General features: G+C 41.5%; 1 protein-coding gene across 17 annotated transcripts in view; it reads right to left on the bottom strand.

Annotated features, from left to right (window-relative positions):
- Positions 1-105: 105 nt before the first annotated feature.
- APBB2 (amyloid beta precursor protein binding family B member 2) overlaps positions 106-13,132 on the bottom strand; it is a 196,075-nt gene continuing 183,048 nt past the window's right edge. For all 17 annotated transcript variants that reach the window (XM_065698327.1, XM_065698349.1, XM_065698311.1 and 14 more), the window contains 6 exons: positions 10,252-10,366; positions 7,568-7,655; positions 6,428-6,511; positions 5,836-5,951; positions 4,892-5,071; positions 106-4,289 (listed from right to left, as the gene is read on the bottom strand). In XM_065698327.1, the coding sequence (XP_065554399.1) occupies positions 4,122-4,289; positions 4,892-5,071; positions 5,836-5,951; positions 6,428-6,511; positions 7,568-7,655; positions 10,252-10,366 (751 nt within the window). In that variant the 3' untranslated portion in view covers positions 106-4,121. The remainder of the gene's footprint in view (positions 4,290-4,891; positions 5,072-5,835; positions 5,952-6,427; positions 6,512-7,567; positions 7,656-10,251; positions 10,367-13,132) is intronic.

The following is a 13,132-nucleotide window of genomic DNA, read 5'->3' as shown; positions in this document are numbered from 1 at the left end:
CTTTCCAGAGACAAAAGTGTCCATTGCTCCACCATTGCCTCTAAACCACCGGTGTGTTTTTCCCTCCCCATAACCACAATTTAGAACCAGTAACAGTTGAGACCATTGTTTTATGCAGCTAAATTTATTCTCAGAACAGATTACATTTAGATGTGGAGAAGTGGTCAACAGCAGGGAAAATTGTCCTTTTTGCTGTCAGTCACGTGCTTTACGTAAGACTGAGCTCTCTCATAAACAGTGGGTGCGTTTTCTTCTTTACCGTTGTTAGATCAAACCTGCTTTCACTGACTGTACAGCACAAGTTTTAGCAATGTATTAAACCTTCCCAAGAAAGGAGTGCTGGGTTAATGGTAATGCTGAAAGGCTGAGCCCCTACTAGCTGTTGAAATAAGGAAGTTCTCTTTGCCATGGGTGACTTATGACAGTTTTAGTTTAGTTAAATTATATATGAAATGCCTGATAAAATTAAAATGGATGTAGAACTCTTAGTGACACAGAACTACTGGATATTTCCATAGGTTTTGGTCCTCTGTCACAGAGGGGCGTATTATTTCTGTGGGTACAGGCGGCTGCCCATCGAGTACGTCACAAAACCCTCCTTCTATTGCAAGTGGAATCTGTGCCCTTCCATGCAAGTTTCTGCTATTTCCATTCTACCCTATTGTGGGTGGCCTCTGCAGCCTTATGTCTCCCACACGCCCTTGCTCCCCTTCAAATGGAACAGTAAGTGGCTTAAATAAAACCTACAGCCAGCACTACGGATTTCAGAAGAACGGCTTTTATCTCGTAGTCGTTGACTGTGAATATAAATCTCCTTGCTTCTGCAAGTGAGCTCGTCAATGACATGACTGATGTGATACTTACCTCTAACTTACTACTTGCATTGAAAAAAAAAGGAAGGAATTAGCTTTGCTTTACATGATTTTTCTACAGACTTCAATAAAAATGTGACTACAAATAATTACAAAGCCTGCCTTTTTTAGGCAACCTATAGTATACAGAGTGGAGAATGTTACAAGAGCACGTCCAGTAAAGACAATACATCAACATAACAATGCAGGATATTTCAGTAAAAATAGAATAAATAAAATAAAAATATTTTAAGCTGTATTTAACAGGTTAATTTAGAATATGGCATCAGACATACAAGGCATAGTGAACACGGCTGCCGGCCTACGGAACCACTAGGGATTATAAAAATGCATAGATAACTGTAGGGTCGTTGCAACATTGACTGAACCAGTGGCAGTTGCTCAAACACACATCCCAGACAGACTTTTTTGGCCATGGTAAAGACTGTTGTACTATATTGTTTGACAAAAGATAAAGGGTGTTGCAGTGTTAGCCTGGTTCTGCAAACACCTGGGTGTGTATTTAATCTTTTGGAGAATATGGAGTTCTACTGAAGCAAAAAGGCCACATACAGTCAGATGGTTAAGCATGCTACTGAAGTGTTGGCGAAATCAACAACATAGGTGACCTATGGCGTTTCAAATCCCCTTCTGTCTTCTCTTCAGCCCTTCCTGCAATGGCACCCTTTGCCAGTGAAAGCAAATGGGATTGTGGTAGCCTTGACAACCCCAATGCAGAACTACCTCTATGCTACTCTTTGCTAAGCGTTAGTTTTGTTTAAAGAGAGTCCAGATCTCTCCCGGGGAGAATCAGCATGGTGCAGATGCAACTACAAAGTTTAATTCTATGGTTTAAAATTCACTGGTGTATAACAGTTGCAAATCCCAAATCCTGGCTGGAACTTTAAAAAGACACTGTCAAATTATTTTCTGTAATTTAAAATAAACGGAAGCCAACGTCTGAATTACTAGCACGATGATAAATAAAGGAAGTTTTATTTCTCAACTTCATGGTCCTACCCAGAGGTATGGTGTTTGCCACCACATCTGGATGTGGGTCATGACCACGTCTGGTCATGAGGGGAAGTGAGTTTTTACCCTGCTCCCAGCAGGCATCATTGGGATCAACACTAGAAACTGAACAAGCGTGTGTGTAAGCTGCCATCTCTACGCTTCACAACCTGGCCTTATGGTCAGTTCAACCTCTGGTACTGCTGAAGCGGGGTTGTTGGCATCCCCTCACCTCAGCTCTCCCTGCCTGGCATATGCAGCTCCTCCCCCAGCTGCACCAGCAGCAGAGCCAGTGTGGAGGGGGTAGCAGCAATGGGAGCCTTGGGAGGGAAAACAGTTGCTTTAGTGCCCGGGGTGCAGAATTGTGCTCATAAGGAGATGAGGGATGGGTGGAGATAGCTCTTCAGCGGGTGTTCTAGAGAGCTAAATTTAATTACAACAAACAGTTGCATGGCTAGCCTTAGCTGACACGTGCTCATACATCATGCTGAGCTTCGCCTAGTGATTTTTCTGCACTGAAAAATGCAGAAATTTCTTGAATCATTCTTTCCCCCTTTGTTCTTACGTTGCTCTGCCCAGGTGTTGCCATTAGTTTTTTTAAACAAGGAAATAAGATATCAGTTTCTTGCATAGTAAAATAAAAAAAATACAGCTCTTGTAATAACAACCTTGCCAATGTTCTTTTAAAATTCTATGACCAGATCTGCAGACCTGGCAGGCAGTTACAGCCTGGAACATCTCTCTAGATGCAGGCAAAACTGTTTTAATGCTAGTTAAAAATATCTTTACTGTTCCATTTCCAAAATTTGTACCAATCTGCAGGTCAAGACAGGAGACGGCAAAGGGAGAGACTCAAGATGCGTGACTGCATTTGAACATCAGCCTGAGGTGCACTTTTGAGGGGCAACACTGGGCTGGCTTTGTCAGGGCCTGTGGAAGTGTGTAAGTCAAAGCAATTGTAAGAAGCCTGTGGAGCAAAGGCATGAAATCAGGTTTTACGTTTATTTATGCTCCGTCCCTGGCGGTGTTCAAGGCCAGGTTGAACAGGGCCTGAGGTGACACAGTTTAGTGGGAGGTGTCCCTGCGCATGGCAGGGGGTTGGAACTGGATGATCTTAAGGTCCTTTCCAACCCTGACTATTCTATGATTCTATGTACCCCCTGAAGCACTGTCCTGTTGGAAAAAACTCTCTTCTTATTTTGTCACGAGAGTATTAAAAGAGATTTCATGGAACTCTGTAATTGACAAGAAACACGACTGATCTTTCTGAGGTGTGTTCAGCATTCAGCAACAAACTCTGAGGGGAAGGGGGAACTGTGCAACTAGACGCTGAATTGAGCATTTCATCAAACACTTGTATGGAAAAGGTTTGGAATAGTTTAGTCTCTGTAAGAGTTGTACGACAATAAAATTACAGACTAGTTCTTTCTTACTCCTGATTGGTTTGAGCCCTGTGTGAAACGTGGTATTTGTAATGAATTAATGGCAGATTTAGGAGAATAAATTTAACAGCCAGCGGTTGCATTTGCATGTTTAAAGCTGAAAAGCTTCAGTAGATCACCCTGCAACTCAGTCACTGAAAACTTCTGGATTTTTCAGCACTGCTTCAGTATTAAGCACAATTCTTCTCTAAGACCATGATGTATAACCGGGAGATGAAATAATGACATCACGATTCAGAAGCATGTCGGGGAGTTATTAAAGTGGTTGCTAGACCAATGCTGACAAACAATTTAAAACTAACAGGTGTAGTTCTGTAAAAAATAAAACTTGGTATTTAATCTACAGTAATTCAATGGTAGCTAACACTTGGTACCTACTCCAGTGTTGAAAACAGAGCAAAGTGCTGTAGGAGTTAAGATTGGTTTGTGACAAATTCAGCTCAAGACGGTGAAACTAGCAACTTGGGCATCATTCACTCCAAGGACTTTAGCGTGAGTTCACTGGGAGGGACGTGGCCATATTCTTTTTTGTGTGTGAGTTTAGGTAACGTTCATGTATTTACAATCAAACAGACCTTCCATTGTTCATGGTGTAACTCACTGACAGCAAAAAAATTATTCATGCTTCTTTTCATATCACACGATGGTGGCAAGAACGAGAACATGCTTGTCTAACATTGCTTCGATAAGGGTAAATTCTCTGAAGACAAAGCATCAGCAATTTGAAATGGAAGGCCAGACAATGTCAGTTCACTTTCCTTAGTATAGCTAGTGTTATCTTCAGTTAAGGGTTAGGAGGCTCTTCTCTCTGGCGCAGCTATGGCATCTCAGTGACTGGGCGTTTCTGTTTCAAAGTGTCAATGAGGGACAACACTCCTCGTTTTACGTTGGTTGTAACTCTTCTAGTCACGGAGTCTGCAGGAGGTGGGGGTGGTCGCACTTTCTGTGACGGAGGTCTGGCTACTAAGCACTTCTGATACCGCAACTGCAACAAAGCAGAAGCATTCTGCAGTCCTTACTGCATCCAGTACTTTCACACACCATCTAAAATACCCTCCTAGCACTTTCTCATTAAATGTAGTCAAACCTCCATTCTGCTTGTGACAAACAGCCCAGCTGAAGTTAGAGACTCTGCTCTACCAGTCTGTGGACAGAAACTGTTCTTCAGCACGCAATGGATTCTAAGTCATACAAACAGCCCTCAAAAAAGAGTTTTCTGAGTTCAGCTGTTCTTGAACAAGGATTATTTTCACTACACTGTCGCTAGACCGTGTAACACAGCTACAAGTAAAATGTTTTTCCAGCGTTAGATAACTTGTGTACTGAAAGAGAAGATTTCTAACTTACACAGAAGTTGCAGAGGTTAGGAGGGAAGATGATTAAAGGAGCATTGTTCACTAAAGTGACACTTCAAACTTAAAAATGTTTGAGTTTTAACTGATTAAATATATCAGAATCCCAAATCCTATTTTTATCTGTTCTTTCTCTGTCTTGAAATCAATATAACTGCAAATTTGGAAAGCTGATGATTTATGGAGCCAATGAAAAATCTAAGTCCTCTGAGGTGCCTTGCGGCAGGTCACTTACCATACAAGCAGCCTGAACAGCTTCTGACACATTGCCTGCGTTTGGTTCACACCAGAATACGTGGCACTCAAAATGCTGGTTTCCTGTATCCATAATGAAGGCAAATGTGTGAATGTCCTTGCCTACCCCCATGAAGGACAGGAACCGCACACGACACTCCACCATGATCTCCTCTTCATTCTGGGTGTGAATAAAATGATTCATCATGGCTATTCGATATTCTGTGCACTTTACTGTCAGCCTTATGTTGATTAAACAGGGGGGGAACACTCCTCTTTATCTATCTGTATACAGCCAGTGTGCCCAGGCCTAGGCTGGATCTCCCACTACCGGAGGACCAAGGCTTTGAGCGTTAGCACTGAGTGCACTGTGCACTTTAAAAACTGCTTGTTTTGTAAAGAAACAAACCAACATGGCTACCATGACTCCAAAAGATGCCCCCCTATCACTGCTGTGTTACAGAGGTGTTGGTTTAGTACCACGTCAACAGACATAAATAAAAGGCATTCTTTGGAAGTGTCATTGTATTAATCTCAATGGAAAATGCTCTACAAAGGACAGTGATGTGAAACACAGATTTTAATAATCCTCTTGGCTCCCATACCAAGAATAAGGTAAATACAGTTTAGAATTTAGGATTGCTTACTTAGGGCTTAACCTTCAGCATTTTAGGCTCAAAAGTCCTAGAAAGCATTACACTGAATTTAAGTATCTAATGAATACTTATAATAATTTATTTCTGAGAACATGCTTGGAATGGCAAACCAAGCTGAAGCTGATCAAAGCAGTAAGAGCCTCTGCAGGTTCTGGAAAGAAATAAAATGCAAAATAAGCAAATAAATTCTAGCATAAATTAACTCCCTGTACTAGTGTTCCTGTGTTCCTGGTTTTCAACACTCATATTATTATGTTAAATGAGTTTTGAACAAGCCAGTCTGCCTTACTCTTTCATTGATGACTGTGACAGTAGCATCAGCAACATTCATAGTAACTGGCATCCAATCTTCTTTGCTAGAGGAAGTCATTAGACTTTCAATGGCACTGTTCAGAGTATCCATTCCTAGAAGAGAAGAAAATGCAATAGTTAAAAATAAATACGTAAGTAAGCAACAACATTTTTATTTTCATAGTAATACAGAAAACATTGTTTTAGACTCCTTACTAATCTTAGTTTGATAATGGAGAGAAGGGTTGTGAAGTTGGTTTTCTTAATCTGCAAGAACAAAACAGGTGCCCCTGGCTTAGTTAGAAACAGGGCAGCATCATGTTTAGCTGCTGTGGAGTTCCAGTTCTCTAAGGCCCTTCTCATTAGTAGCAGAGAAAGCAGTAGAAAGGAACTCTGCCTTTGCAACTCCCAAAACACTCTGGCTGCAAAATACATGTTCAAATGAGGCTCTGAATGTGACCTGTATGGCTGAAACACAAGAGTTGCTACCCTTCGAAACCAGGTATTTACACTTGGTTAGCCAGAGTCCAGCCACTGGAGTTACTAAGTAATAAGCGAGGTACTTTGGAATTCACTCAAGTGTCACCTACCCACAGGTTTAGCTACAGGCAGCATGCCCAGGTACTGGACGTGGAACTTCTGTACCAGTTCTGTCTTTGGTGTTGGGAAATCTACTGCATGGGAACAAAAATCAATTTCTGTTAATCAGCATTCACAGCAGGGAAAACCACTTCTATTTCATCAATAACGTGAAACAGTTTACCCAGTAATTGTGCTCTGAAGATATCGTATTGATTGAAACTATTTTTTACTTCTGACAAGAACAATGGTCAATAATTTCTAAAGGAATCATGGATAACTTTGCACCACCTAATTCTTGACCTACGCTAAGAACAAGGTCATGTTATATTGCTGGCATATTAAAAACCAGAAAATATAGGTGAATGCACCTCTGAGACAAACAGACTTAAGATTCACTGCATCACTATGTAAAATCTGGAACGTGTTTTAAATGCCATCCTTGTTACTACGTTAAACACAGTCCTCGAGTAGTCAATAGTACTGTCTGAGCAGACAGTTACACAAGCTGATGTATGGCTTAGGAGTAAGATAATTCAGTATAAACTGGTGGATCCAGAAGCATGTAATTTCCTGCAAAGCTAACACAAAGTGTGTTTGTTCTCCTGGAATACTTTCAAAATAGCAACTATTAAGCAATGACTAATAAAGGCTTGCAAAAGGAACTTTCTTCGGCCATGCAGTAGAGTGTGCAAAAAACCCTCAAGTTGGATGATAACCCACTTGCACCCCTTGCCTTGGAAACTGCTAAAATAGATGCTGAAACCTAGGAGTGCTTAACTGGAGCATACTGTGTTTTTAAGAAAGATTTGGCCAATTTGTGCAGTCTCAAGTCAGGGGTATTTGCATTTGAAAAGGACAATATGTGCAAGTAGCCACAAACAACTAAGGCTGCATTTGCCACATCTGTATTTGAAAAGAGGCAACGTACAAGTTGACACAACTGAGCAGGACTCCATCCCTGCTGACACAGATAATAAAAATGCTTAATATCAACATAAGAGGTTACAGTCAGATGCCGTAATTAAAAGACAGGATTACACTCCAGACTTCTACACCCAACATGCTCCATTTTGGTCAAAAGCAGCATCAGAAACTAAACACATCTAACCCAGGACCACCCCGAGGATGCGAGCTGTAACACACAATACCTTGCAGAGGAACATCAAGGTTGATATTTGTCCCCCCTTGCAATGAACCACAAGCCATAGCTTTAGCATTCTTCCGTTCGGCCATAATCTGAAGGTGACAGTGATAATACAGCATTTATTACTTTTTAGCACAGTTCAGTAGCAGCTACAAGGATAAATTTACTCCTATTTCAACCTTAGTTTGGGAAATGTGAGGTCAGTAGCTACATGACTGAACAGGTTATTCTTTTTAAATAACAACTTTAATTTTCCTCCAGTTTATTCACCATTCCTTAACTGCAGTAAGAATGTAAGCGGCGTCCAAGCCTAGATGAAAGACCGATGGAGAAGGAAAAAAAACCTCCAGCCATTTTTATCAACAGCAAAATTGCAATGAGGAGCAATATAGCAAGAAATATAAATATTTAACACACGGGAAGAGTGTTCATTATTCATGTTCCTCTCTGATCTGATGCTCTGTATAATTTCTTCCTCCATTTTTGTGTTTTCTTTTGCAATTAAAAATCCCATGCGAATACAACCTCTTCTTCCCCCAAAATGTAGAATATTAGCAAAAAAGAAAAAACACACCAATGAAACACTTCAAAATAACCACTTTGGATGATTATTGCCCACAGATACATGTTTAAGAAGGGACCCACAGAGGCTAACAGAGGTTCTCCAAAGCTCATATATGAAGCATTGCTATGTGCTTCTTTATGCTATGACTGCTAACTGTAATTAACTAGAAAGATAACTGGTGCTCCAGCAGATGTCACTTGGTCTGAAGATGCTCCTAGTAAAAAAAAGGGGGGGGGGGGAGGGGGAATTTATCTTTTAGGTTTCATATTTTGGATGTATTTTCTGTTTCAGGGACAGATGAAAAACGACGCACACCAGCTTAGGAAAGAGCCCTGACTGAGCCAAGAGGACCAGTGTGTCAGTTAGCACATGCCAAGTGCTTCCCTGAATCAGGATTATATCTACTGCTGAATTATGAAGGAACACACTCTACTTAACAACACTATCCTGTTTTATCTGTGTTACTTTAGTTATGGTTTTAAATGCTTACTTACTCTCTAATCCAAAATTAATGCCAGGATTTTCATGTCATAGTTACATATATGTGACAACTCTACTCCCCTTTCAACACCCCTGTGTATAGCTACCACAGCATCTACTTGGTGTTGACCTTAACTGGGTAAAAGCAGCTGTGAGATGGCCTGTGAAGCATGTTTTTCCATTGCTGGAAACGTGTGAAAATTGAAAGCTGTAGGAGAAAAAGGATGGACATAACAGGTCTAGGCTTCTCCAGCCAATCACTGCTGCAGCCCCTGGTATTAACCTTCACCAGGCACAGCCTGCAGCTCCTTGGCCAACGTGAGCAGCCACCTTTGTCCTGACACCTGCATCCCCTCAGACACCCAAGCCTGTGCAAACCTGACAGGCTCTGCACAGCTGTTGGACCACCTTCTGCCTCAGGCACAACTCTGCTGCCCAGGATGTTACAGGAATGCACAGAGTAAATGCTCACGTTGTTCTCATGAAGCATTGCAAGTTCAATAGCCACGGCTGCAGCACTGCAAAAACATTTACACAATACAACTGGCTACAAAGGGGAATTTGACATAGAATCATAGAATAGTTAGGGTTGGAAAGGACCTTAAAATCATCAAGTTCCTACATCACTGATTCCATTCACTACCATGAAGTCAAAACTTAAAAAGCAAATGACAGGCATACAGTAAATGCGCAGAACGTTAAACCCCAAAGGTTTCCTAATGAGCTTTTTAAAAAGAGCCGTGACTCACGAGGAGGAACAAGTCACACCGGGATAACTGATAAGGTTATTCATCCCCACAGCCTACTTCTGGAATGCACACTGACATGTTTTCAGGGAAACCAAAATGAGCAGCATAGTTTGTTTTAAAAACAGGAATGCAGCCACAAATCCACCACAGCTCAAAAAACGAGTAAAAAAAAAGAGGTTAAAGTAGATTGGTTTAACTGCCTCTCTATAAAGCGTTTCAATCAGATTTGCCTGCTGTAAAGGACATGCTGCCTTGCTACAGCTGCATGAAATGACCGTGCAGAGGACTCTCATGAACTGATCATGCAAGAAGATCAAAATTAATAACCAGCAAATAGTGGCCAATCTCTAAGATAAAAATGACTGAAGAGAACGGTCCTCTCCAGCATTACAGACAACACTACCACAAGCAGGAATAAAGATACTTTACTATTTGTAACTAGAGTAGCTTTAACCCACTCTTCTCCCCTCTCCCCCTTTTTTAAGTGAACATGCTATGTTCGCAACTGTTTTCCTGTCTGTCGTGCAGGACAATACCACTGAATAACAGCATTCAAACAAGGCCTGATTTATTTACAGAGTTTAACATCACCATTTACTATTAACTGAAGCTGTGTGTTCCTTTTCCATTTTCAGTCCATAGCTTCTTTATTATTCAAGAAAACCTTCATTCTCTATACATACGTCAACTCAAAAGCACCTCTCATGCTTCTCAAATCTCAGCACTGACCCCTCCCCATTATTCCACCCATTCGTGTCCTTCCCTTTAAAAATTCTCTATACTGTTTCGTGTTGCCATTGATGTAAACTAAACTAACAATGTGTACAACTGCTGATTAATTTAGGCTCAGCGACCTCTAAACAGAGGAATGCATATGACTTTAAATCCACTTGCCTTGGAGCAGATTTCATGTAAACTTGTGGCGATGGCTTTTGCTGGTGTGTCACATCGAAACACATGACATTTCAGAATCCTTGTGTCTTTGTCTCTTGCCACATAAGCAAAGTCTCTGTGTAAGCAAAATAAACAGACATATTAGAAACAAGAAAAACAAATTAGGATCAGTAGTATCTTCAAAACAGCAAGTCCTACTTTCATTTAACAGTAGGCTGTCAAAGAATAAAACACACGCTTTTGACAAAGCGACTCACGAATGTAATAAGCTGCATACCCATGAAACACGTATCTGAAGTTTGATGCTTAGCTTATATCGTGACAGAGCTCATTACAGTTTCCCAACCTGTGCAACTGCCAACCCGTAATTCCAACTGCAATTGGAAATACACGGTGAAAAATCACTCAGATATTTTATTGAAGATTAAGTGGAGAAGAGAATTACAAATTAAGCCAGAAAACTCATGCAGCTCTTAAATGCTAAAACCCCTGAGAAACAGCATACAAGTATTTCAAAGGACTACATAAAGTGTTTAAAATATGCAGATAGTTAATTAGAGATGTGGTTGCGTAAGGGAAACGTGAACCTGCTGAGCTCTGCTCACACTAATTGGCCCAAATTTCTGACCTTATTTTTTCCACAGTTAAGTAAAGCTGCCCTATAAAAGAGATTTTTGCCCTGCACTGGCTGGTCACCACAGCACAGCACAGCTTTCTAGCATGAGCAGCGGAAGTGCCAGGATTATGTTTATTTGGTCCCAGGCTATTTAAGAATTGGAGCTCTTCTGACAAAGCGCAACCGGTACATACAAAGTCAGGAATAAGCCTGGCTTTGCCTGGTTGCCATTCTTGCTATCCAGACTCTGCTCCCTGGCCTTGAACCTCTGCTTCTTCAAGGCCTCTGAGCAACCATAGCCCAGTCCTACTTTAAGACCTTTCTGCTCTCTCCAGATATCTTTGGGACTTTGCACATGTAGCAGAGAGCTATGCTGAGTAGCAAACTAGAATTAGACCAGAGAAGAGAGAATGGAGCTCCCAACAGCCCTTTATACCTGAAGTCTCCTTTCAGTGCCTTTTCTCTTCGTGCATAAATAATCAGCAGCAACATTCTAACTGGTGAGCAGATAGGATGGATATTCCTAAACAACAGGTTTTATATACAGGAATACTTCAGTTTATACTAAAGTCTGTAAATACCCCGAGCAGGGTTTAATGTAGCATGGATTGCCAATTTCTTTGTTCATCATAGATGCCCAATGAATCAAAGAATTTTCTATTGAAGTTATCCAGGGAGAACCAGAGACTGTGGCAGACGGGTAGACTGACTTCCAGCTCTGTATGAGATATGAACATTGTCCTGCAGTTCAGTACCTTGTACCTCATTCAGCTGCTAGGGTTTTGTCATTAATGAGCCTTGTAATGAAAAGGGCAGCTGCCTGCAGCCCAGGCTGCTCAGTGGCAGGTACAGGTTGTTCCTCTGTTTAACTGCTTGCAACCTGGTGAATAATACTGGTGAATAATAGCCTGGTGAATAATACTTTAAAATACACCCACAAAACTATCAGGAGCTGAGATTTGGAAACAATTCCACATGACAGAACCATGCAGAAACACAACGAAACACACCCCAAGCACCCCAGCCACAATCTGCAAGAGCCTTTTGGCATGTTGTGCCCTGTTTCTGCACTGGAATTCCAAGAAATGCTGAGTTCCAGCTGGAATCTTGCTCCTGGAAAAAAGATGATGCTTTTTGGCTCATCTGTGCATGTGCCAAGCCTTTATAAAGGGTTTCTCCTAGCTTAATGTTTCAAAAGCAAATTGCAAACTCCCATCTAGATTCTAGTAATAAGACTAAGGGAAGGGGGCACGGCTCAGCTATGGTCTACGGAAAACTAGCACCTATGGGGAAAAAAGCGAAACCAAGAACCACATAAAAAACCTTTGCGATCTCTGCCTTTTGAAGTACACTTTCAATAGTGCGGGTGCTCCTGAAAGACCCGAAAGCAGGTTTTTGGAAATGCCAGGCTCATGAAAGTTCCACATACAATATCCTGAGCTCTGAAGAGACCTTGCCTGGTTTGAGAGCTGTAAGTGAGGGATTTCCAGACATCCTAAGCATGCAGGAGTTCCGTTTTCTGTGTTTGGGTTTAGCTGCCACCTTTGAAATGCTCTAAGTTTCAGACTTCACATTTTGGAGTCTAAATGCCTTCGCTTACAAATATTTTAACTGCAGTATGAAAACACAGTTCATTTAACAGACACGGGTTTGGTACCACAGCTTCATCAAAACTTCTCCCTTCTCCTTTACATGCAAGAAAAACTTGCTCACTGTCAAGGGGCAGATACTGCCCACAAAGATGTTATTTTTAGTCAAAATGCAATGCATTGATTTTCTGACAGAGCTGTTAGCAGCCCTATAGGCCACCTAATGCTCTCCTCCACAGACTGCTGCATAACTATTTATTTTAATGGTTTGGGTGGGAAGGGACCTTTAAAGATCACCTAGTGCAAGCCCTCTGCACTGCGCAAGAACATCTTGCACTAAATCAGGTTGCTCAGAGCCTTGTCCAACGTAACCTTAAATGTCCAGGGATGGGGCATCCACAACTTCTGTGTGCAACCTGTTCCAGCACTCCACCACCCTCACGGTACAAATTCCTTCCTTATACCTAGTCTGAATCTACCCTCCTTTAGTTTAAAACCATTACCCCTTGTCCTTTCACAACAGGTCCTACTAAAAAATGTGTCCCCATCTTTCTTATAAGCCCCTTGAGGTACTGGGAGGCTGCTCTAAGGTCTTCCTGGAGCCTTCTCTTCTCCAGGCTGAACAAGGCCAGCTCTCTCAGCCTTTCCTCTTAGGAGAGGTGCTCTATCCTTCTGA

The sequence above is a fragment of the Lathamus discolor genome, chromosome 1 (genome assembly GCF_037157495.1).
Source record: "Lathamus discolor isolate bLatDis1 chromosome 1, bLatDis1.hap1, whole genome shotgun sequence".
Classification (NCBI taxonomy): Eukaryota; Metazoa; Chordata; class Aves; order Psittaciformes; family Psittacidae; genus Lathamus; species Lathamus discolor.
This window is presented reverse-complemented; position numbering and strand designations above follow the sequence as displayed.